This window comes from Astatotilapia calliptera, chromosome 8, assembly GCF_900246225.1.
Source record: "Astatotilapia calliptera chromosome 8, fAstCal1.2, whole genome shotgun sequence".
Lineage (NCBI taxonomy): Eukaryota > Metazoa > Chordata > Actinopteri > Cichliformes > Cichlidae > Astatotilapia > Astatotilapia calliptera.
The window spans coordinates 1,041,986-1,066,566 of NC_039309.1; the positions used below are offsets into that span (position 1 = coordinate 1,041,986).

The following is a 24,581-nucleotide window of genomic DNA, read 5'->3' on the forward strand; positions in this document are numbered from 1 at the left end:
AGAGAAAACCAGAGTTTTTTTAAACGATGATGTCATTCATCGAGGGAAACCATCCACCTGTCAGCTGTCCTCAAACCTACAGCCTGCTGTCTGTGACCACGTCACTGTGGACGAGCTTTGGTCACCATTGGAGGGTTTCCAGCCTGAACAGGTTAAGGTTTCTCGGCCACTTCACAGCCTTTGTTTTGGTCTTCTGAGCCAATCAGAGGTGGGCTTGCTGCTGTGTTTCTGATTATTGTCCTGCTGCATAACCCCAGTGCCCCTGAGCCTCTGTAACTTCGGGATTTTTGGGTCAAGCAGCTGCAGACCATCACACCACCATGTCTGACTGTGATGGTGGTGCAGATGTAAGAGGACTCAAACACTCCAGGAAGTCATCCACAGAAGATTTCCCAAAGAGAATATATGAAAGGACTAACACGGTGCAGAGGATGTGAGGAGGAAACAGACATTTTATTTAAATAGCAAACCACAATGGAGGGAGGGAAACGAAGAGGAGCTGGCTTCTGTTTCCACTGTAATCGTGTTGATCTGTGTTACACACTCCACCTAACAACAAATAAGCTAAAAATCTTCCAGCCAACATTAAAAAAAGTCTCTAATGTAAAGTTGAGTCTTTTGTGTGATTTGGTGCAATAAATAAATAAATGAATAATCCAAAAAGTAGTTGTATTAATACTGAAACAAGAAAAGGAGCTAAAATATTCCCTCCAAACAAAATGTATGAATTCAAAAAGTCGGCGCACATCGTCGATCGTTGGACTGACGAATGTCGGTTGGAAACATGTTACGCTTACAGCCTTAAGCAGGAGGCTCCATTCTCATGGTTAGGAGCAGCCAGGTTACCCCACTCAGGACGACAACGCCGGTGCATTACTTACCACACCCACCAGAGGTCGTTTCAAACGTTTCTACACGCTTCGAAGCCTCCAGGTCGGCATTATTGGTCAGATGATGTCATTAAAATGCTTCGCAAGGCTCCAACAGCACAACCGCAAACCAGAGGGCCAGTTCAGGTGAAGCCACAGGCCACGCCCAGGGATGGGAATCGTTAGTCTGCCTATTGATCCTGCTTATCAGCTAATCAGCTGATTTCAGTTCACGTGTCAGAGGAAATGGCGACGCAGTCTGGAGCATATAAGCACATTTTTGGTAAAGTTCAAGCTGCATCTAGGACAGAAACACGAGCATTGTGCTGCTAACACTTCGCTTCTTTGCAACTTGCACATACAGCATGCTAATGCTAAGCTAGCCAAGAACCCAGAGTGAGCAGAGCGAATGGCGACCCCCGCGGCCGGAGCCTGAACTAAAAAACAGGAACAAGCACATGATGAGGCAGAATTTTTAAAGCAGAATCACCGTGACGATCGAGTTTCTGTGCTGGTTTTCATGTTTGCTTTGAGTTACTAAGACATAGATCTGAGAGACGTGTGTCCTCATCAGTAGGGATGGGTATCGATAAGATTTTCACGATTCCGATTCCATTTTCGATTCCGTTTAACGATTCGATTCTTTATCGATTCTTTTTAAAAAGGAGAACACTGAGGTCGATTAGCTTAGAACTTTGTTTTATATCTTCTCTTTGAACAAGATAGAAATTTAGGAGTAACATGGCCTTACAAACCCAACAGTGAGATCTTAAGAGATCCAGCCTACGGCTCTTCAATGGGGTGTCACAGGGTCCCCGGGAAAAAACATTGTAAATGTAAAATAATAAAATAAATATTCTTCTGTAGCAATAACAAAGTATAACATAAATTATTCTGTAGCAATTACACAAGAATATCCAGTAATGTCCCTGCCTACAATTAAACACATTCACTTACTGAAAATCATCTTCTGTGGCAAACGGGTGCAAGCCTTTGACCACAAACTGAGTCTCTGCTCGGTGACATTCGTCTATCCTGGCCTGAAAGGAGACGCTGCCGGCAGACTGCAGCGAGAGCTGCCAGCATCTGAGCCAGACTCTGTCTCTCTCATCATGGTCACTAAATGCACAGTAATGGCAGGTTTTGTAATAAGGCAGATTGCGCTAACATAATATGCACTGTTAGTTGATTATTTACCTGCCGCATTAACGGGAGAGGACGTGCAAACGTTAGCGCTGCTGCTGGGTTGAGATTCACGAGTCTGGAGCGAATTAAAAACACGACATTCATTTAAGGTCATCGCGTGTTTGTGAGCAAATGCTTTTGCATATTCGTAGTGTTTCCTCCCGTAAATGAAGTATCTACTTTGCAAGTATTGCAAGTTGCCCTGTTGTCATCCGTTCTCGTAAAGTATGACCAAACTTTTGAGCGTTTGAGCCGCTTAGGCGCCATGTTTCCTGCCAGGTAAATGACGCTCCGCAACGTAGTGACGTCATTCGGGGCGACTGGAATCGATAAGGGAATCGTTTGTAAAAATGGCAAACGATTCCAAGGAAATGAAACAGTAGGAACCGATTCTCAACAAGAACCGGGTTTCGATACCCATCCCTACTCGTCAGGGAGTCGTGTTGGCGTGGAGCCTCAGGTTTATATTAAATGGTGATTATGAGACAGCGTGTTCGAGCTATATTACAGAGTAGGGCTGAACGATATATCGCATTTGCGATAATATCGCGACATGATCAAGTGCAATTTTCTAACCGCAAAGGCTGCGATTATACTCTGGACATGTCCAAATTCATGGGCTGCATCCTCCTGAGGCCGCATTTGTAGACCGATTACGTCACAGCGACGCGCCGAAGGCTGTCCAAATTACTACCATATCCCAGAATTCATAGCGCGGCCCAGCCAAACTCCAGTTTCCAGCAATGGCGGCCGCTACTAAGTTTTAAAATTACTCATACTAATCTTTCAGGGTCACAAAATAAACTTTTAACATATTTTCAGGCGAGAAAGTAGTTGTGTAAACATCAAATATCTGCTCGGTTTATCAAGATATCCCATATTTGCAAAAGTGCTTCGACGTTTTCAGAGGCGTCTGCTACCCACCAGCTCGACAGCTAGCCGGGAGCTCGAGGGTTACTGATGCGGCCGAGAACGGCACAACTCCCGGCACATCATTTTCAGATCACCGCGGAGTTTCGCTGCTCGGGTTAAACGTAATATATAAGTCACTTAGACAACCTAAAAATGTTATTGTTGGGCTTTTTTCAGTGTTTTGTTTGTTCGTGAGTAAATCGGTTTGGCTGAGATTAAAGTTATTAGATTAGATAAAATAAAACTTTATTAATCCCCCGGGTGGGTTCCTCCTTGGTTTTCACACAGCTGACTAAACGTCAAACAGAAAACTTATTAAACAGAAGTATGAGACAGTCGAGAATTTACGCCAGTGTCTGGTTATATTTTAGATAGCAAGAAGCAGACGGCCGAGTTTATTAAACTCCACCGAGACAGCGGCGACGCTAATCAGAACTAGACCGTCCAATTTCACGCCTTTAAACTTTAAAGGCGTGTTTGTGTGTGTGTTTATACAATTGCTATTATGTTTGCACTTTATGTGTAATGTTACTGACTGCAGAGATCAGTAAGATGTGTGTATTTTTTATTTATTAGTTTGATTTATTTAATATTATTTTTTAATTGAATGACTGTCTAGTAGTTCACAGATGTCGAAAAACTGAGTGTGGTAAAGCCACTGATTTTGTTTATGTATATTTCTGCAATCTGCACATTGTACTGACTTTCATTTTAATGTTTACACCAGGGTTCCTTGTCAGCACTTTATGCTCAGATGTTTGTAAGCTAAAAATAAACTATTGTGTATGTTCAAATATACTGTTGTGATTGAAGAAGTTAAATAAAAATGTCAGTCATCAATTCATGCATCACCTCATGTCATCATAACAGAGGTCTGTCTTCCAGGAAAGAACAGTTTAAAATTAATGTAATATAGTATTGGCCATACTATATGATGTATTGCTTGTCTTTGTTTAATAATACAGAAGACAAAGACCTTAAAAAATAATCGCATATCGCATCGCAATCGCAATATTGGGGCAAAAAATCGCAATTAGATTATTTTCCATAATCGTTCAGCCCTATTACAGAGTAACATCAAAGCAACTTCATGAGTACAGCAAATGACCTTTTCTCAGGAGTAATGAAGTAACATACTGCATTACTTTAAAGTTCTGTGTATTCTGTGTAATAGATTACTTTTTTGAGTAATCACAACAAAGAAGGTAATACGTCAAGCACGCATAAACGTTTGACCCACAGCGTCAGTCATTTCTTTATTGCTGCGTAGCGCATAGCGCCTCTGCAGGACACCAGAGGAACTGCAGGTTTTGGTGCTTTCTTATATTCGTGATGTTGTAAAAACTTTTAAACACTCGGTCACGTGTCACGTCGCGTCAGATGCGCTTAGACGTGAGCATAAAATAAATCTGAGGTGCTTCTGAGTTGCTGTGTAATCACCGGTGTCACCTGTTTAAACATCAGCAGTCCCTGCCTGCTCCCCTCTGGGGGAAATAAACAGTGTTTGCTGAGTCTTTCCATGCATGAAGGATGCTGGATGCAGGAGGAGGAGGAGGAGGAGGAGGAGGAGGAGGAGGTGGTCGGTTTGATTCAGGGTGAAAGTATTCAGTTGCCTTGACGACCGGAGAGGACGCTGCGAGGGAAAATTGCTATCTGTACACAGTGCTTCGGCTCTCTGAGACGCTGGAAGGCCTGAAGATGCTCAAACAATGCGGCGCCCGGCGGGGCTCCACCCCCGACACGCTGAAAGTCGTATTTTTCTCCTCAGTTCAGTCAGACCGACGCTCCGTCCTCAGAACTACACAGAACAGCGGTGCAGAACTGTTGGAGAGGGGGTGCTTTTAACAGTGTTTAATGTTCCTGCACTTCTCTGTGCCCCCACCCATCCTCTAAACCCCCACCCATCCTCTAAACCCCCACCTGCAGGAATAAACCTTAAACCTGGCCGCTCAATATTCACACTAACAGCTGCTTCGTGTTTCGTGAAACCAGCAGCTCTGAGAAAAACCAGCATCTGAAGCTCTTTCAGGTATTTCCTGACAGCGAGTTCACGCCCATGAGCGGCTCGGCAGTGGCGTGTCGGGGTAATGGGCGTGACCCGCCCTTCATCGGGTTCAGTGCTGCTCTGAAAGCGTCCATCACTGTCTGTGATTTCTCGGCACGCCTCGTTCCTGCAGAAAGGTGCTCATTACTTCAGACGCTCTTCCTCCGATTCGACGAGGGCGTCCTGGAGGCTTTGTTCTCGCCGCCTGTAAGACGAGGTCATCGCTGAGAGTCACAGGCAGAAGAAAGACTTGCTGAGTGTTTCCGGTGTGATCGCCGAAACAAACCCGAGGTCTGAGCTGACTCCGGCTGTTTCGAGTCAGCTGAAGGACTTTGGCGATGCAGCGGCAAGCGCGACTCTGAAGTCTGAACAAAAGCAGGCCAGCAGCTTCATCTCTTTGTTCGTGTCGGCGTTCGCCACAGACTTCACCGGCCTCTGAGTTTAATTGGTCACCTTCACCTCCTTTTCTCTGAATCGGCCCATTTCCTGTGAGGACTTCCTGTCAGAGGACGGCCTCATTGACACAAAGCTCAGGACACGTGCACCTGCACGATCAATAATCATGGATGACCTAATTAATGTGCAGAGCAGCACAATATGAATACGTTCTTTTTCAGGATCAGATTTCTGAGGAGGTCAGGTGTGTCGTTACAAGCATCAGCACGGTTTAGCAGAGCCTCTCAAAGTCGGCCTCTGATTGGCTGGGGTAGAGTGATGGTGTCCCTGTGGAAAGGTGAAGAAAGGTTCCTGTCCAGGTGTGTGCCTTTAAAGCCCTTCAGATCCTGGCAGAGGTGCTCAGAGAACAAAGAGGCGGAGGGTCTCAGACCTCGAGCCTTCATCACTTCCTCCTTCACTCTGCTGGTATTTCTCTGAATGCCAACACGCCCAGCCGGCCCGTCTTTGTTCGCGCTTTAATGTCACAGGAAGTTGTAGCGCAAAGAGTTGGGGGTGAGGGACGCAGCCCAGACTTTACTTTCAATTAATGCCGCCGGCTCTGACCTTTTTGCTGGTGTTCACTTATAATTTTACCTTCTTTTGTTTTTCTCTGTCTGTGAAAGCAGAGTCCGTCTTCCTGTTCAGCTCAGTGCGTCAGAAACATGAAGCTTCACGGAGACCGGACCGTTTAAAAACACTCAAATCTTCTGTGTTTGTGTTAAAGACAAAACGTTGTGCTAAACTTTCATGTAACACCAGTTTCAACCACAAGATGGAGCAGCGCTTTAATTGCCACACTTTCTTTTTCATAGTGGCGACATGAAAATAAAAGGTTAAGGTTATGCAGCTGCTCTCTCTGCTCTCTCTGTCGGGCGATCGTGGCTCAAGAGTTGGGAGTTCGCCTTGTAATCGGAAGGTTGCTGGTTCGAGCCCTGGGTCAGACAATCTTGGCCATTGTGTCCTTGGGCAAGACACTTCACCCGTTGCCTACTGGTGGTGGTCAGAGGGCCCGGTGGCGCCAGTGTCCGGCAGCCTCGCCTCTGTCAGTGCGCCCCAGGGTGGCTGTGGCTACAACGTAGCTTGCCATCACCAGTGTGTGAATGTGTGTGTGAATGGGTGGATGACTGGATATGTAAAGCGCTTTGGGGTCCTTAGGGACTAGTAAAGCGCTATATAAATACAGGCCATTTACCATCTCTGCCTGCAGAGGGCGCGTTTCAGGAGTTCCGCTAACGTCCACCAGGGAGCAGCAGTCAGCCTGCATTATTAGCAGTGGAGTGGATGACATCATGAAGGCTATCTTTTAGCTGCAGTCTGTTTTTTTGCTGCATGATAGAAACAGTCTTAAAAACAGCTGAGTCTGCTTCTTGGAGAGTTTGACTTCAGCAGACAAAAAGAGCTGCTTGCATCTGTCACTGATAACGCTCACATGCTTTTATCTTTACAGTACTTTATCAGCTGTGAGGCCTCATCTACCTCACTCTGAGTGTAAGCGCAGGAGGAGAGCCTCTCTGGGCTGATGCTGAACATCTGTATCGATACCCAGCTCGATCTGCAGTGATCAGACCTGAAGGGACCTCACTGACTCAGCCTGCCTGTTAAGCGTCACCGCTAATTTGAACTAACCTCCTGTTCTCCTGTACGCTCGCCACGCGGCGGGTGGACGGCGCTGACTGCAGACGGCCGAGCCCCTCCCGCTCCTGCTTCTCTTTTCTAATGTGAACAAGGCTTTCTGTGTAGCCGGCCTGTTGGCCTCTCCTCGGGCTAATTAGCCCTCCAATGCCGGCATTCATGGCCGGGCGGGGAGCCCGCAGACGGGGGAGGCTGAGGCCCCCCTCCTGGCAGGGCCCACCCGCTGGGTGACTGACAGGCTGACTGCCGTGGTCACAGATGTCATGCAGCACGGCGGTCCGGCAATCAGGTGAGATTCAGCCGCAAGCTGCTGCTCACAGAGAGGCGGCGCCATCAGACCCCACATTAAACTTTATGAGCTCCACCACAGCCAGTGTGAAGAAAGGTCAGAGTTCAGCAGCGTGAGCTGTGAGGTCATTGATCCAAAGTTAGTGAACAATCATCAAAACTATCTACCACCACCAGCACGACCTCCCACTGCGCGCTGCCTGCACGCTGTCCCACTCCCAGCAAACAGTGAGGAACGTGTCATGAAGTCCACTTTTACTTTAATGTTGTGACATGTTCTGTGTCCAACACGAGACACGGATGCCACAGCGAGCAGTGAGGCCTCTCAGGACAACCTTTGACCTCTTCCAACCTGATTTTTTTATGCTTGAAATGTAATTCCACAACACTAATGTAACTACACTATTGTACTTCATCACACTGTGTAACATGACCTGAATGGATTTATTACACATATAGCAGATACTAACACACTGCAATGTAATTAAAATAATTATACTTGAAGATAATTTTTTCAGTATGTTAGTAATTATTAAACTTTATACTTAAAAGTATTTATAACTGTAACTACGCTATATTTAAAAAATACCTATTTATTACATTTTTAATTAAACTACATTTGATCATATTACATTATAATACATGTTGTTTATAGTGTTAATTACACCGGTGTACGTCAGTCACGATGTAACCACACAGCAACATTTATGTTTACACTTTGTTACAATGTAAAGGTGCAAAGTTTAAAGGTACAAGTGAATGAATAACTACACTGTAATTAAACTGTTATTAATTAATGTATTTAGACTGTAAACAATTGCAGAATCCTTTTCTTCGTCTTCTAGCTGCTTCCTTTAGGGGGCGCCACACTGGACCATCTGCTCCACCTCCTCCTGTCCCAGCAGCCCTCTGCACGTCCTTCACTACATCCATGAACCTCTGAGGTTTTCCACAAAAGTAAATCTTTAAACGTGTGAACCGTCTCGCCACAGAGCGCCGCCGAGGTGACGTCATGAGCTCAATCAGCTGATCAGCAGAAAACTGCTGGGGGATTCCCATGATGCACTGGGTGCTTCTTCTTCACTTCCTATGTGTTAATAGACCTCTCTGCACTGAATCATACCTGCTTATCCTGTCTTCCTTCTCTCACCCCAACCAATCGCAGATGGCCCCGCCCCTCTCTTAGCCTGGTTCTGCTGGAGGTTTCTTCCTGTTAAAAGGGAGTTTTTCCTTCCCACTGTCGCCAAAGTGCTGCTCATAGGGGGTCATATGATTGTTGTATGTAGTATTGTAGGGTCGACCTTACGACATAAAGCACTTCGAGGCGACTGCTGTGATTTGGTTTATAAATAATTTGAATTTCTTCTTCTTATGTTTGAAGTCGGAGCGTCACAGAGCCAAAGTCTCATCGACTTTAATGTTTTGGGTCATGCCTGACGACTGCAGAGCATTTCTCTGGACCCTCATCATCATCACCACAGGTGTACACGTACTGGGAGGTGTACTGGGGGATGTGGTTACATTAATGGTGAGGAGTGAAGCTGTGGTTTGCGCGCAGCCTCAGCATGCAGCGGGTTAATGCGGCGCTGTCATGAGGGGAAGGCAGCACTCCAGCGCTCCGCAGCCTGTTTGTTTAAGGATCAGCAGTAATAAGACGTCAGGCTGAATTTATGGAGCTAAGATTTTGCGGTAGGTGATTCATGGAGGATTTGGAGCGGAGCAGCAGCTGATATGATTAGTCCCGCGGGAGCACGGACGCTCAATACAGCACTGTGTGAGTGTTTGTGTACAAAGACGCCGAGCGGGCCACAGAAAAATGTCAGAGTAAACAGGAGGCGTGCACAGAGCCCGCCTGTGTGCACGCCTCAGCCCACATCACCCCATCGCGGAGTCGAGGATGCCGAACGCGCTGCTGCTGACTGAACGTGTCACACAAATAAAAGTCCTGCAAACACTTTAATGAAGTTACTGTTCCCTAAAAGTTCCCTACAGTGGGGCAAAAGCACCAACCCTCTGCTGATTGGCTGTTTAAACTTGGCGGTTGCTCACTCAAAACAATCAGATAAATGAATCCATACACAGGAAATCTCTCCGCGAATGAGGGTCGTCCATCACTGTTTTACCTTGGATCAGCTGACCACAGCCTGCTGCGTGCAGCGACCAGCAGATGCTGCTCCAATCCGCCGCTCTTTACCCCAAAACATCCACCAGTTCAATCATTTGTGTCATTTATTCAGTTTCACAGGTAACAAATAATGAGTTTTTAAAAAGTAACTCACAGCTGAAGGATCACCAAACCCCACCGACATCATCACGATTGTTCGGTGACAGTAAACGGGGCTGTTTGCTGTGACATCATCCACACTGTTTAACATAACCAAGAAGAAAAACCGAGGCACAGCGAGTACCTTCAACCTGTGCTCCCTCTAACGCCCAGCAGGGGGCGACTCCTCTGAAGTCTGTGAGGAAACGAGCCAGCTGAACTGTTTCCTGATGATGTTCATGTTAAAGTCATGAAGGAGCAGGAAGCAGGGGGAGGAGTTTAGAGCAGGCAGGTGTTCATTAACTGGTCTAAGGGGCGGGGACCTGGAATGAGAGTCGACGAATTAGGTGTCGCTAAAACTCAGGATTTAGATGGCTCGTCTGGGAAATCTTCCTCCTGGGGCTCAGGTACGATGGGGGGTCTGAGTACCTGCCCTGCGTACTCAGCAGGGTGAATCATCGCTTCCTGCAGCAGCTGCAGTCACATTAAACAGGCCCAGCGGATGAGGAGGGCGCCCCCTGCTGGTGCTCAGGAGGAGAGGCCTGTTACTACTGATGGTTAAAACAGAACGTGACATGAAGCTCACACAGAGGCGAGAAACACGGATGTATGGAAGCTCATCGCAGCCCGTGATGAGTTTGTGTTACATGAGAATTCAGTTATTTAAATTTTGAGTCAAATTATTCTGTTTTAATGTTAATAATTATACATTTTTATCAAAACTGGGACTAAAACAAAACCAACTGAAATTAATTTTTCAATGTTTTTATAAATTAAGAATTTCAACTTGATTTTTAAATAATCATTTTGACTTTTTTAGTTTGTGTTTTCTAAAATTTTGCCTTTTAGTCTTTTTTTACCTGAAACTCTGATTTAATGTCAGAATCTTTGATTTTCTCTAGAAAATGTTCTAAGTTTTAAAGTAACGCGGTGTTCCTGTAAAAGCCGCTGAGCCGGAACAAACAGACTTTGGAGTGACATCACAGCGTCGCGCTGTCGGGGTCACGATTCCCAGAAAGCTGCCGTTTAACGGCTGAACGCTGGAGCGGGATGTGTTTATGGTGCAGGTGGAGGTGGGGAGGCGTCCCCGCCCCGCGCGCAAACAAAGGCGCCGTTTCCCCGGGTTTATGACGGGAGCGCTGCTGAGTCACCGGGATGTTTCTGTGCCGTCAGCCGGACGCTGACGCAGACACGACGGAGCGGACGGAGGAGGAACCGCCAGCTGCTCTGCTCACAGCGAGACATCGCTCCGTCAGTCAGAGTTATCACTAATCTGGCTGCTGATTGGACAAAAACACGAAACAGTTTGTTGGCTGAGAGAGAAAAAGAGAGAGCGAGCGGAGACGAATGCAGGACAGCGTTTCAGCGACGGAGTAACAAACCTCGTCAGCTGAAGCTCAAACACGAGGACGTCTTTATGTTTCTGCCTTTAAGGCTGTTTAGGCCACACTGAGGTGACGAAACCGACCTAACATCAGAATTAGTCCTGAGATTAAAGAAAAGCTCAAAATGATCTATCAATGGATCCATCCCCAGCGCGGCTCCCAGAGCGAGTCTGGACGCTCACGCTGATGATGGTGACGATGATGGAGGCGGATCCTTTTCCTCTTGTTTCCTGATGTGTGTGTTTCATGATTTCAGCTCATGATGTTTCTCCTGCAGTTCCTCTAACGCCCACCAGAGGCTCCAGAGTGCGAAGCATCGCTGCTATGTTCAGGAAATAGACTGGTCCTGTGTTTCACGTTTTCTCTCCTCGTCTTTCTTTTGTCTTCGCATCATAAACTCATCCTGACTGAACGATCCTGACGTCAGTATCGATCGCACCTCTGCTCGGGCGGATCAGCATGTCCTCCGTCATCGATGCAACAATGACCCACTCCTCTAAAGCCCGCCCAGTCTTTTACAAAGCAACCAATCCATCTTCCTCTTTCCTGTGACATCACAGCAGCGGTGGGAAAATCCGCTCCCTCCCACCGTCTGACTAATTAGAGCTGCTGGAGGTGACCAAAACAGACGCCATAGCCACGCTCGTGACCTCTGACCTACCGCCCACTGTGTCCGAGGTGGACACAGTGGGCGGGGACAGCGAAGCGTCGCGGTTTTTCTCACTGCTGGCAAAGGTTTCCCTGTTGAAGCTGTGTCAAACGTGAGGCACGCTGACTCACCGCGGCACGAGGCTGGTCGAGGCGGCGCCGCTGAGAGTCTGACACACAACAAAAACACACAAACGCTCCGAGCACAGCGGTGACCACGAGAGCAGCTACAAAGATAAAAGCTGTTCATCGGGAAACAGTCAGCTGCGTTTCCCACAAACAGCACCTGGGAGAAGGTGTGAAAGCACTTCCTGTCCTGTTCTGATGATGGAAGCTGGGGTCAGAGGTCAGCTTTAGTAAACGTAATCAGATAAGAGGAAATCCAGACTTACGTGGATGCTGCGGAGTTTCTTCCGGCCTCTCTCCAGCCGGCTCAGCAGCCTCAGGTGTCGCTGCTCGCCGCCCACCGGCTGCAGCAGACGGTCGTCCACCGAAATCGTCTTTCTCAGCAGCGCCCGGTCTGTGGCCCACGGCAGGGAAACTCGGGCTGCCTCCCCCAGGGGAAGACTCCTCGCACCTGCTCCTCCTCCTCCACTCCTCCTCGACCCCGGGGACGGATCAGGTGACCACAAGTCCCGCTGAACAGAGCCTGCAGAGAAACCAGAGCCCTGCTGCGTCAGGGGGGCGGTGTCGTGTTCCCACTCACCCACAGTGTGTGTGTGTGTGTGTGTGTGTGTGTGTGTGTGTGTGTGTGTGTGTGTGTGTGTGAGAGTGGGTCAGGTGTAAGCTGACCACCTGAGCTGCTGCATTAAAACTACATGAGGAGGCCGAGGGCGTCGGCAGCTTGTGGCTCACATTCAAATCTCCACGTCAACCTTTTTAACCAGAGGCAAAACGGCGCTCACTGAGCACGTGCAGATCCACAGCTGATGTAAACACACACACACCCACAGCTGCACACACACGTCGTTATGAGAACGTGGATAATTTCATCAGCAGCCGTTCACACACTCAAACTTTATAATCAACATCTGGCTGAACATCAGCACGAGCTCGAGAGAAAAGAGGAGGAGGTGGGTGACAAGGCGGCTTGCAGCACAGACCAAAGCTGACACCGCTACGTGCCCACTTTCATTTTCTCAGATGTAAACTCTCCGTGGAGCTTTGTTACATCACTTCCTGTGAAACGTTACAGCTAACTAAGTGAAACGTGAAACATGACTGGTATTTATCCAGGTTACTTTTTACCTGAAGTTGATTTCTTTGAATAAATAAATCAGACTTTATGTATTTCAGCTGCAGTTTACTCTGAGTTATTGCTTTGCGTTTCCTGGTGCTCAAAAACACGACCGCAGACGGAGGGGCGCGTGTTTGAGGACATCGTGCTCCAGCCTGTTTGCTTCCACAGGTGCGTGCGATGAAACGTGAGCCTCGCCGTGGGCCGTGTTCCTGAGGGTCAGGTTAACGCTGGAGGTAAGGCACCAAACCAGGCAGCACGATAAATGTTTGATGAGGAGGAAATCCATTCAGCTCGCCTGCGAGCGCTCACAGACGAACACCGAGTGCAGCCAATCGATTTCATTCACCAGGATAGGTTTGAATCCGCCTGGTTCATGAACGGGAGGAAGGTTTGAAGGCTTATTCTGCGTCCTCAGCTCTGTGTCATCGCCATGCCACCACGCCAAGACGCCCTCCTGACCACAAACTCACTGTGGGCGCAGGACATCAGACGAACAACAACAACGAAGCGAACCGGCCCTGCGAGCGCCACACAGAAAGTCCCACAAACCATCAAACAGTGAAGGCAACACGCGCTGGTCACAGTGATGGCGAGTGGCCACCAAAGGCCATCCCTCTCGCCGTGCACCGCCTCACAGGGTGCTCGCTGCTGCTCCGTGTGAGGAGGCCAAACACAGAGCGGTCACCTGCTCCTTCATCATGACTGTGTGACTGTAGAACAGCTTCACCATCTTCCACCATCCAGGAGGTAAACTCTCCTTATAAGGAAGAATGTGGGCGTGGAAGCACGCAGGTGTGTGGATGATCCTGAAGACAGGAAACATGAAAGCACAGCGCTCACGACACACTTTGAATCATTTATGAATAAAGTCTGTGTGAAGCTCAGCTGATCAGCACAGGTGCCCTTCCTCACTCAGCTGGACTCACAGCTCCCTCTGCTGGACACACAGCACACCTACACCCAGACACAGACTGCAGCAAGTCCAAAAAAACCCTGCAAGTTACAACTACGAATTTTGACCCTATTTTTCTTCCTTTAAGCTGATTGGTGAATGTCATGTCAATCACAAATTAAACAATCCAATCAGAGAACAGATGGGTTTGGCTGTCGGGGGGCGCTTTTTTTGAACTGCAGGTCTTTGAAGGGAATAAATGCCCTTCTACATGCCAACCCAGCGTTTTCCTTCATCACCACGAAGGAAAACAGTCTGTGGTCGTCCGAGTTTGGTGATTTTTGTGTCACAGGTCTACGTGTTTAATACAGGGACTTCCACAGCCTTTTCACCAGCGCTGCGGACGCAGGGGGGGGGGCAGTGTTTTGGAAATGACAGTCTTCATTACAAAGCTTTCTTCTGGAGTTTTGATCTCCTCCATACCTGCTTCATACCCTGGAGGACGGGGCTGTGGCCCCCCCACACCCTCTAGCAGATCATTACATGGAGAAGCCTTTGGAATTCAAGCATGCTGATCCACACAGGTATGCACACAGGTGTACACACGGGTATTCACAGACGCGGACTACAGCTTTCTTGGCTGCTGCCTCAAAGCACATTGTGCGCTGTCTATCTTGCGTGCTGCACAATAGCGTTTATTATTTAGTATCTACTGATATCTACTGCTAGCTAGTTTATTGTGATGGTGCCGTTTTTTTTATTATGTTGCTCTTTGTTGTTTGCTTTCTCTTCTGTTTTTTTCTCCATACAGGTGACCCAGGTGTTTGTTTGTTTTTTTGTTGTTTTTCTTTCTTCCCCCTCCTTCTCACCGTCTCTTCTCCCCTTTGGTTTTCTTTCTCTCCCCCTCTTTCTTTCATTCTTTCTCCCTGTCCTATCCCCCAGTCATGTCTGTCCCGTTTGTAGCAACTGAAAATAAAATAAATTCATAATTATAATAAAGGTCAATCAAATGGACCAATATGGCAAGGCAATGATGATCCACTTGGTAAAATAAATCCGCTTGGCATCTTTCTTGGCCTTAAGACAACAATTCTGATGCTAAAGATCCAAACGGGACACAAAAAAAAAAAAACCACAAAAAAAAAAACAAAGCTTTCTTCGTTATGAATTAGCATACATGTTTTTATTGAACATTTGAAGAACTAGCAAAAAAACAAACTCTTGTAGTTCACATAAAGTCAGAGATAGAAACGACAAGGAGCAGGTGCATCTACTACAGGTAGAGCTGCTGCAAAACCCCACAGAGCTCAGCAGCCTGCAACACATTCTGGATCCTTTGCTTTTAGTTAGCAGTTAGCATTAGCAGCACATCCTGCGTCCGATGTGAAAGGACTTTTATGCTGCGCACTGTGACTCACAGCAATGGTCCCGGGTCAGCCCTGACGTTGTGTTAAACTAATCCTAAAGTAATAATGTTATTTCTAACCACTGATATAGCACAACTTTATCCTTTCAACAGCTACTGAAAGTTATATAGCGATTACCCTTCAAGGACCTGCAGTTCAAAAAAGCGCTCCTCCGACAGCCAAACCCATCTGTTCTCTGATTGGATTGTTTAATTTGTGATTGACATGACATTCACCAATCAGCTTAAAGGAAGAAAAATAGGGTCAAAATTCGTAGTTGTAACTTGCAGGGGTTTTTTGGGCTAAGTCCACACACAAATCTTTTTTACAAGCACAAATCTTTTTTACAAGCACAAAATATTTATGACCACATTTTGAGCCCATAAAAGTGAGACACTCACTGCAACTTCCTGTTGAAGTTTGCTTCCCAGAGTCAGTAACACGAGCCGCTCCTGCTTGTGTCATCTTTTAATGTTTACAGCGGCCACGAGCTGCTGTCGCTCTTTCTGTGCGGGTCTTAATAAAGATTGATTTTGACCATGAGGAGACAATCGGTGTTTTCACTTCCTCCTATGTGTCTCAGGTGTGCTGAAGGACGGCAAAGATCTGCAGCATCCTCAGCTTCCTGTTTCAGGATGGAGGCTCTGAGGATCCTGTTCTCTCATTTCTGCTTCAAATAAAAGCTTTTTTGCTGGAAAACTTTTGTCTCAAACTTTTGTTGGTGTTGCATTTTTTCTCTGAACATCTTATTTTGAAGGTTCTTTCACTGAGGTCACCTGGGAGTTTCAGGGTTTACCTGATTTTAAGAAGCAGCTGGTCTGCTCACTGAGCCTCTGGGGGGCGCTGTAAACAGGATATCAGGATAAAGGATAACCAGCTCAGGACTTCCTGTTTGTGAAGCAGGTCGGTGTAAAAAAGCCAGTAACCTTTGCCCTTTATTTATTTATTATTTATTAACCTTTATTTTACCAGGAAAGGTCCCATTGAGATTAAAAACCTCTTTTTCAAGGGAGTCCTGGCCAAGAGGCGACAACATGTTAAAATTACAAAGTTACATACATAAAAGATGAACACCTAAGAACAGGAGATGGGGCGGAGTCCTAAAGCACAGCTGTGGTGTCACTGATGGTAAAACTGGTTCAGAGATTTAGCCACGCCCCTTCGTGGACCGCTGTGAAACTCTAACGAACCACCTCCACCTCAGGCTTTATCTCTGCATCAGCTCATTAACTCCACCCAGAACCAGCAGCAGCTACACCACCTCAGACACCATGTTTATCTCACACTGAAGTTTTTATCCAAACGAGGCGCCGCAGCCTGGGCGGGCGTGGAATAACTGAGTGCGAGGAATCAGCAGGACAGATCAGAAAAGACGGAAAACCTGCGACGTGAAGCCGAGAAGCAGCTTAACCCTGCAGTCTGAGGAAAGCGCGCCAGAGATCAAACACCTGATGGATGCTGTGCCGTAATCTGCTCAACAGGAAGCTCGTTATCATTCTCCAGAAGGGTGGAGCTAAAGAGAGCAGAGCAACACACAGGAAGTGGAGCCCGGTAAACAAAACCGCCGCTCGGAGCCATTAGAGACATTCCTGACTCGACGGCACGCCCACAGCTCCGCTCCAACCCCACGTCCAGTCTGCCGGCAGCTACAACCTCCACCCACGACAGACCTGTCTCTGTGGGTGTGGGAGAAACAAGACACAGACTCCTGACGTGGCTGCTCGACGATGACCACAGGGCAGAGGGGCTCAGCCTCCGTCAGCCTCCGTCAGCGCCAACACAGACGTCTCACTGCTGATTTCACCTATAAACAACTTCCTGTTTGACTCACTGTTTACATACTTGGCTCATTTTCTTCTTCGTGTACTTTTTTAGTCTCGATTTTGTATTAAAGTCGAGTTTTTCCCCTTGATGTTTATTAACACGTCTGCACTTCCTCATTTTCTTATTACTTCTCACTTCCTGTTTTAATTTGGTAGTCATTTGTGTCGTGATGTGTTTACTTCCCCCGTCTCGTCCTCACTGGCTGGTCTCACCTGTTTGTTGTTACCCAGGTGTTTCAGCCCTGTTGAGCTACCTGCATTTAGCTACTTTATATTTTGGCCAATTAAAAGCTTCTGGGGTTGGCGATGCCATAAAGCACGTCTACACAGGAAGTGACGGACAGCGATGCCGCGACCAGAGACCCACTCCTTCTTTCAGCCTCCTCCTATACCAGTATCCTCCTCTGAGCTCTTCCTCTCCTCCTCCTGCCTGGTGGCTCCACCTTCATCCTCCACCCCCTCCTTCTGTGCACATGAGCTGCCCCTCTGATGGACTCGTTTCTGATCTCGTCCCAAACGCTACCTGATCAATCTCTTCTCAGCTTTAAATGTTAAAGCATACTGCTGATTAGAACGTTACCTAGGCAACCGAGCGAGCGATGCTTCAGTTTAATGCCCTCTTAGAAAGTCAGACGAGTCAGATCTGACCTTTGACCTAATCTCACTGTCTGTGTCCATGTAGACGTTCAGAGGAGCATGTTTACTCCAGGCAGGAATGAGTTTCTCACACACACACACACTGGCTGTTGTTACCTGAAGAGGTCCAGTGGAGTCCTCCAGGACTGGCAGCGAGACGCCGCCGCTTCCTGATGCTGACGCCACTGTGGGAGGCGGAGTCTCCTGCGTGAGTGCCATAGCTGGACCGTGAAGCAGCAGCAGCGGGAGGAGGTGCAGGGGTGGAGGAGAGGATGGGGAGGAGGGGTGTGGACAGACAGGTCGCCTCCTTCGTCAGAGTGGGCGTGAGGAAGGCGGAGTCTCTTTCTGACGACCTGCAGGGATCCGAGGAGAGAAAAGTCAGCACAAAATAAACACGACACGGAGAACTCCTCCTCTAGCTGTTGAAGCAACTGGAAACACTTTATTCAGGAATACTGTGACGAAATATCCTGTTTTCATCAACACTTTGGGAATAAAGTATCCACACGGCATCCCTGCCACACCAACGCTGCAAATCGTGTAAAAACCTGGAAGAAGTTTAATGTATTTCCCATTAGACGAACACAGGAACATGCCGGTGTTAGTCAGAGCACCGCACTGAGCTCTGGTCACATCAGAAATCCAGCTTCCCTGCAGGGATCAGGGAGCAGTGTGAGCAGACTGCGAGAGCTTCAAACAGCAATCGTTTGAGCGCTGAACGCGACCCTGAGACGTGCGGGACGGACAGGTAACCACCACAAACCAGCTGGTACCTGTCCTCGGAGACAGCAGCTGCACCGTGATGCTCGGATCAGATGCCGTCCCTTCTTCTTCCTCCGCAGGAAAAGATCCAGCAGCCGAGCCCAGCTCAGCATCCGAGGACACGCGCTTCAGCAGATCGCTGCAGAGCACTGCGCCCTTCACCGGACGGCCACAGCCGGAAACAGCGCTGAAGGAAAAGCTCCTGTCAGGTGTTCACTGCCCAGCAGGGGTGTTACCTTACCTGTGTGTGTGCGCGCAGGGGGACAAAGGCTGGGTGAGGAGAACGGAGAGTCGAGCGTTTCTGAGCCTGCTCTGCATCAGCGTGGGTCCAGATCTGTACAGAGCGCGCTCTGAGTTCTGCACACGTGAAACAGCTGAGCGAACAGAGCATGAGTCAGTGAAAGGTGATGTCTGTAGATGTTCTCTGTTCTCCAGCCAGCAGTACAACAACCACATCACTGTCACGCTACCAGCAACAGCAGTCGTTAACGTCCTGTCCACGGACACACCATAAGGAGGAGCTCTTCCTGTCATCAGGCTTGGAGGGAATGAGACATGGACTCATCCACAGGGGCTTTGTCTACACCGAGCTGCTCTCTAGCTCACAGTCACAGTCTGAGGAACGAGACAGGGATCGAACCTGCAGCCATCCCGTCCACAGACGCCTGCTTAGAATCAGTCTTCTAAACATGTTTTGGACCATTTAGAAACCGTGCACGAGATTCAGGAAACACATGTCACTGTGCAGGAAGTGGGAAACTGTGATGGGGAGCAGCTGTGTTCTTTGAGGACGGTGAAATCTGTCAGAGAGCCCTGACAGAAACTGGAGTCTGTGGATCTGACACTGCACTGAGTGTTTCCTGCAAAGAAACCAACGAAGCTCAGACAGCAGGACCTGGCTGGAAACGGATCTGTGAGCGTGACAGGGAGGACCTTCCACTCGGCAACCTGCTCCTATAGTTCGTCTGAAGAGCCTCCAGCTGCTGCAAACACTCATAATGACCCCACTTCCACACATTAGCTGTACATTTCCTCTCTATAAACAGCACTGTTTCCCCTCGGGCTTCCTGCAAGCTTATCTTTGCCTACAGAACCGCCATCTCCACGGTGCCAGGCGAATGCTTCATGAGCTCCAATGTTTCTGCAGGACGAGCGGCAGGATCCGCCTGTGCCCTGACAAAGACGTCTGACAGACCCGCCCGAGGCTCTCTAAAGTTAATCCTGACACTTCGAACACACGACAATAAACTTCTGTCTTTTGTTTGGACCCAGCAGCTGCTTCAAAACTCCAAAGATCAGCTCAAACACGCAGCATGATCCTGTTTATAGACGGACAGTGAGAAGGTTGAATGGCAGAACATTTTCCCTCAAAGGATCTCTTTAAAGTTTCATTCAAAGCACCAAAGGGCCTGATTGGTTCCTCTGTGCCACAGCGCTCCACCGTTATCCAAAAAACCCTGAAATCAGCAAACTTCATGGAAACGGCCTCGAAATAAACCCAATGAAAAGCATAAACAGGTGAGCTGGGGTTACCTGTCGATTTCTCCCGGCTCGCTGCAGGTGGAGCGGCGGGAGTTTGAAGCCAGCGACGAAGAGGAGGAAGCCGGGAGCGAGTTGGCGGAGTGGAGGGACGCACGTGAGGAGTACGAGTTGGAGGAAGAGCCCGAGGAGGTGTGGGTGGAGTCCAGAGGCCTGGAAAGCAGCAGTGAGGACGGCATGCACAGCCATGTCTCAAGGTCGGAGAACTTGGAGTAGCTCAGCATCTCCAGGACGCTGTGGGAGGAAGGAGGTGGAGTTACAAAGGAATCGACACCACAGCAAAGGATAAACAGGTTAATGAAAACCAATCAGCCCCTGAGAATTTGGCTCACCTTTCCTCTCCCACTCCTGGGATGTCATCTTTCTCATCAGCGGTTTGAAAGATGCAGGAAGTCCGGGAGTCACGTGATGACAGCAAAACACAGGAGTTATCAGAATCCACGGACATCTTCGGCCATATCTGCGGGACATCAAAGAGGGGGAGTTAAAACAACAACAACCTTCACACAGGTGTGCAGCAGCTCTCTGTGTACCTGGTGTTTCCCACTAAGACTTCTGTATGCAGCTTCCAAGGCTTAGTTTCTGCAGGTTAGCCCGTTTGTGTGCGTTAGTCCTGCCTGACATCATTACCTACCAGCCGGTTAGCCAGGTAGTGGTTTTTGTGACTGCATGTAGGCCTGCACTCTCTACAAGGTCACGCTGTACGAAAGTCTCACCTGGTTAAAGAAATGTTAACAGACATTTGTTTAACTTACTGTCCCTGTTAACAATCCTACAAATTCACTCTGCTAATAAAGAAATGTTACTTAAACGGAAGCTTGTAGCATTGGCTTGTTAGGTGGTCATGAGATCGAAAATGTGACGTCAAACCCGCAAAGGATTGTGGGTACGAGTGGTAAGCGGTACTAGCGCACGCAGGCTTTCACGTGAAAACGGTCACACAGCGATAAAAAGAAACAAAAAATGGCAAGAAGCTGTTGTGTTATTAGCTGCAACAGCCGGTCGCATGACAGCCACGGGAAGCCGACGGTAAAGAGATCGTTGTTATCGGATTCCGTCGTGGAAGAAAAATCGTTCAAACCGAGTTTCCGAAGTAACAAAGAGGCGACGGACGGCCTGGATTGCAGCCGTTCGAAGAGCAAATATAACGTCCCAGAACGCTGCAGCTCACAGGTCAGTCTGCTCCAAGCATTCCCACAGAGGTCAGTCTGCTGTTGTAGTTATTACGTCATTTATCATAATTGGTGATGTAGGTTACAAATAAGTCTTAATTTGAATTGAATTCGTTGCTTTGCTGCTTTGTTCACTGTGGCTTTGCGGGCTAATGTTTGTTGTTCTTTGTAGGAAAAGCAGCCTACAAAATGCTGGGATGCGATCCAGACTGGGCCCCTCTATCAGCCGGGGTTTCAAGCTGCTACCACAGCCAGATCTGATTGGTGAAGAGAGAGCGAGATCAAAACAGCCACGTCTGCATATATGCGCCCAAGTGTTGTATGAAGCAAGTGATACTGTCTCAGTTTGTTGTTTGATGTTTTGTTTTTGCATTGTTGATTTGTTTTTCAGCGAAGCAGCTAATAAAGCTGATGGATTTCTACAATGTTGCCTCTTTGCTGTGAGATTCTGTAACAGAATGAAACAATGATGCCAGTAATAAATAAAGACAATGAATTGAATGAATTACCAAACACTTATTTTATTTCTATTGGATCTGAAAATGTTGTGTAACACTACAACCTGAAACGACACATAGATGCGTTGGCCTGTAACAGCAGCTGTGAGATGGAGTCGTCCAAACCACCAAAGTAAACTGGAGCTGGGCTTGTTGCAGGATCTGATGCTACCAAACATGTTGTGAGTGTGTGCGCTCTCACTTAGGACCATATAATAATAAACGTGATGAAAGTTGTGCAGCACGCTGACGTCCTTACTCCACTCTGTGCTCGTGTGGGTCTGACCCTTTCACTCCTTTGATTTCTTCCTCGTACTTTCTTTGACTCTTCGTCACGTCTGTCTTCGTGCGGAGCTGCCGAGTTCTCCGTCGTTTTGTACAGAACTGTTTTTGGGGCAAATAAAATGCAAGTGGGGATTAAACCGCAGAGTTAATGGTTACCGGTGCTGGAAATGCTGGCGCTTTATGCAGTGTTTTGATTTTGTTGCCACTCGTACCCACAATGCAACGCGCGAAAGTCACGTGGTCTGTCGATCTCATAACACTACTTTGGTAATTGTGTTAGCTGGTGAACTACTGTTAAGAAACTCGTCTTCATTAATTAGTTATTGCAGAATTACAATATCCAGAATGTGGAGTTCTAAGTTGAATTAGCAGGTTTCATCTTATAAATTAGCTGTTTAATTAGTAATGCTGCTTGTTACTTTGGTTGACGGTATCTTACGGGTCAAACCAGTTAGTTGGTTAGCTGGTAAGTGGTGGTAACAGTCACACTGCATGGCAGTCAGATGATATTAGCTAACATTAGAATAGAATAATCCTTTAATTGTCCCACAAGGGGACAATTTGGTTCAGCTTGTAATGCTTTGTTCATGCTGTTAGCTAGCATAGTGGAAAAACTAGTTAATGGAGAGCCAGCCATGTTGTCATGGCAACCAATGGTACCACTGTATGTGTAAAACAGGCTAATTTAAAGTCTGTTTAGAAATTAGAAACGTTTCCGGTGAATTTTCATCTAATCTGAAGACTTTTAGTCACGTTTACTCTCGGTGGTCTCAGCCTACGCTTACAGGACTACAACTTGTCAGCTTGTAGTCCTGCTTTGCTAATCTTGGTTGCTGTTAACGTTGCCAGGGAAACCTGAGGGCTCAACCATTACTGCGACCCCTCGCTGCCTTTTTTAGTAATTACTTGAATTTGAGGAGTTATCCGAAGTTTCCCGGTAACTGTCTGTGAACGTGCGCTCGCGTGCGTCAAACACGGCGCAGCTGCGCGACCACACGTGGCTGATCAGCGGCGCGAGCAGGAAGCACCGGCGGGAGTGATTAACGCCGACTTCCTGTCAGCAAACGCTGCCCAAACAGGCCGATGTTCGCGCAAACTCTACCGTCTCTGTCCTCGCTCTGCTGCGCGCGGGTCCTCCTCTTCTTCTTCCTCTTCTTCTTCCTCTTCGGCTCCCAGCACAGGAACATCTGCTCAGGCCGGGATCCCGCCTGGAAACGTGTCTTTGTCCTGCCCCGTGTAAAACATCCCAAAATACAGGCAGCCAGGCCGGAGCGGCTCACATTTCACTGCGGTCAACTCTGCGCACATCTGGAGCACGGCCGGGCCTCAATACTGCTGCGACTGCCACTCAGACAGCCAGAGCCCAATTAACTGGGAGGAGTGAGGAAGAGGGGCCCAGGGAGAGATTCAGTATCTCCCGGTTCATCTGTTTACTTCAGCTGGAGGAGGGACAGACAGGAGGAGGAGGGGATAAAGGAGGACCGAAGGATGAAGTTAAGGACGGAGGAAAGAGGAACTGAGACCACAGCAGGGAGTAAATTAAAGGAAGAAGATGAAGGGGAAAGCAAAACAAAACATGGAAGAAGTTATCAAAGGGAAGAAATCACAAAGAGCAAAGAAGGGAGGAATAAAGGAATGAGGGAGAAGAAACAAGGATGGATGGAAGGACAAAACAAAATTAAAAAAAAGAGGAATGCAGGGAAAAGTACCAGATCAAAGAAAAAGACAACATTAACTGAAAGGAACAAGCAGGGAAGGAAAGATTTGTAAAGAAACAAGGAGAGGAAGTAGGATGAGTTCAAGGAAGGCAGAAACGAATTGAAAGGAAAGGAAGGAAGGACAAATTTAAAAGAAAGAATGAAATGGAATAACAGACAGACGTGAGGAGGGGGGCTATGAAGTGAAGGAAACAAAGATGTGAGACAAAATGTATGGGCAAGGACAGAAATGAGTCAAAAAGAAGGAAGGAAAGAAAAGGAAGCAGTTAAGCCACAAATGATGGGATGCAAGTAAAAAGGGAAAGAGGAAGGATTGAAGAAAGGAGAAAAAAGGGATTAAAGGAGGAAAGAGATGAGAAAGGACATGTGGGGGAAATCCAAACTAAGTTAAAGAAGGAAATAAGGAAGGTCACGAGGAAATGGAAGAAAATGAATGATAAGTAGAAAAGGAATAAGAACGTGGAGTATGAAGGCATTAAACCCCACGAAAGAAAGGAAAGAGGGACAAGAGGAAAACTGTAAGGGTGGATGGAGGTACAAAAAAGGGAGAAAATAAATAAAACCTGAATGATGATAAAAGGTAATGAAGGAGAAGGAAACAATAAAGGAAACGGCACACACACTGAATCTGTGGGAGGAACAAAAAGTGAAGAAATAACTGACAAAGAAGGAATGAAGGAAAGGTGGAGTGGGTGGGAGGGTGTGAGGAGATAAGAGCGGGCAGGAAGGAGGCTGAATGTTTGCTGTAATCATCCCCAATTTAAACAAACAGCCTCTACAGGTCGAGATACTCGAGTACTCGCCCCCCCTCTCCCTGTCACATGCCTGAGTTTGTAATGCTGAGCGTTTGCTCACGCTGAGCCCAATGCTCAGGCTGCTCAACACTCAGTTTATCACAGTTTGTTCCCCTCGTGGGTCTGTATGATGTCATAGAGAGGGGATGTCCATAT

The 24,581-nt window shown here is 47.6% G+C and overlaps 1 protein-coding gene across 1 annotated transcript in view; it reads right to left on the reverse strand.

Moving 5' to 3' along the window:
• Window positions 1–24,299, reverse strand: part of ankfn1a (ankyrin repeat and fibronectin type III domain containing 1a) — a 108,321-nt gene extending 84,022 nt beyond the window's left edge. The window contains exons 1-5 of the mRNA XM_026177781.1: window positions 23,016–24,299; window positions 20,292–20,419; window positions 19,954–20,193; window positions 17,776–18,011; window positions 12,054–12,310 (exon numbers count right to left, since the gene is read on the reverse strand). Of these exons, the coding sequence (XP_026033566.1) occupies window positions 12,054–12,310; window positions 17,776–18,011; window positions 19,954–20,193; window positions 20,292–20,407 (849 nt within the window). The 5' untranslated portion in view covers window positions 20,408–20,419; window positions 23,016–24,299. The remainder of the gene's footprint in view (window positions 1–12,053; window positions 12,311–17,775; window positions 18,012–19,953; window positions 20,194–20,291; window positions 20,420–23,015) is intronic.
• Window positions 24,300–24,581: the final 282 nt, after the last annotated feature.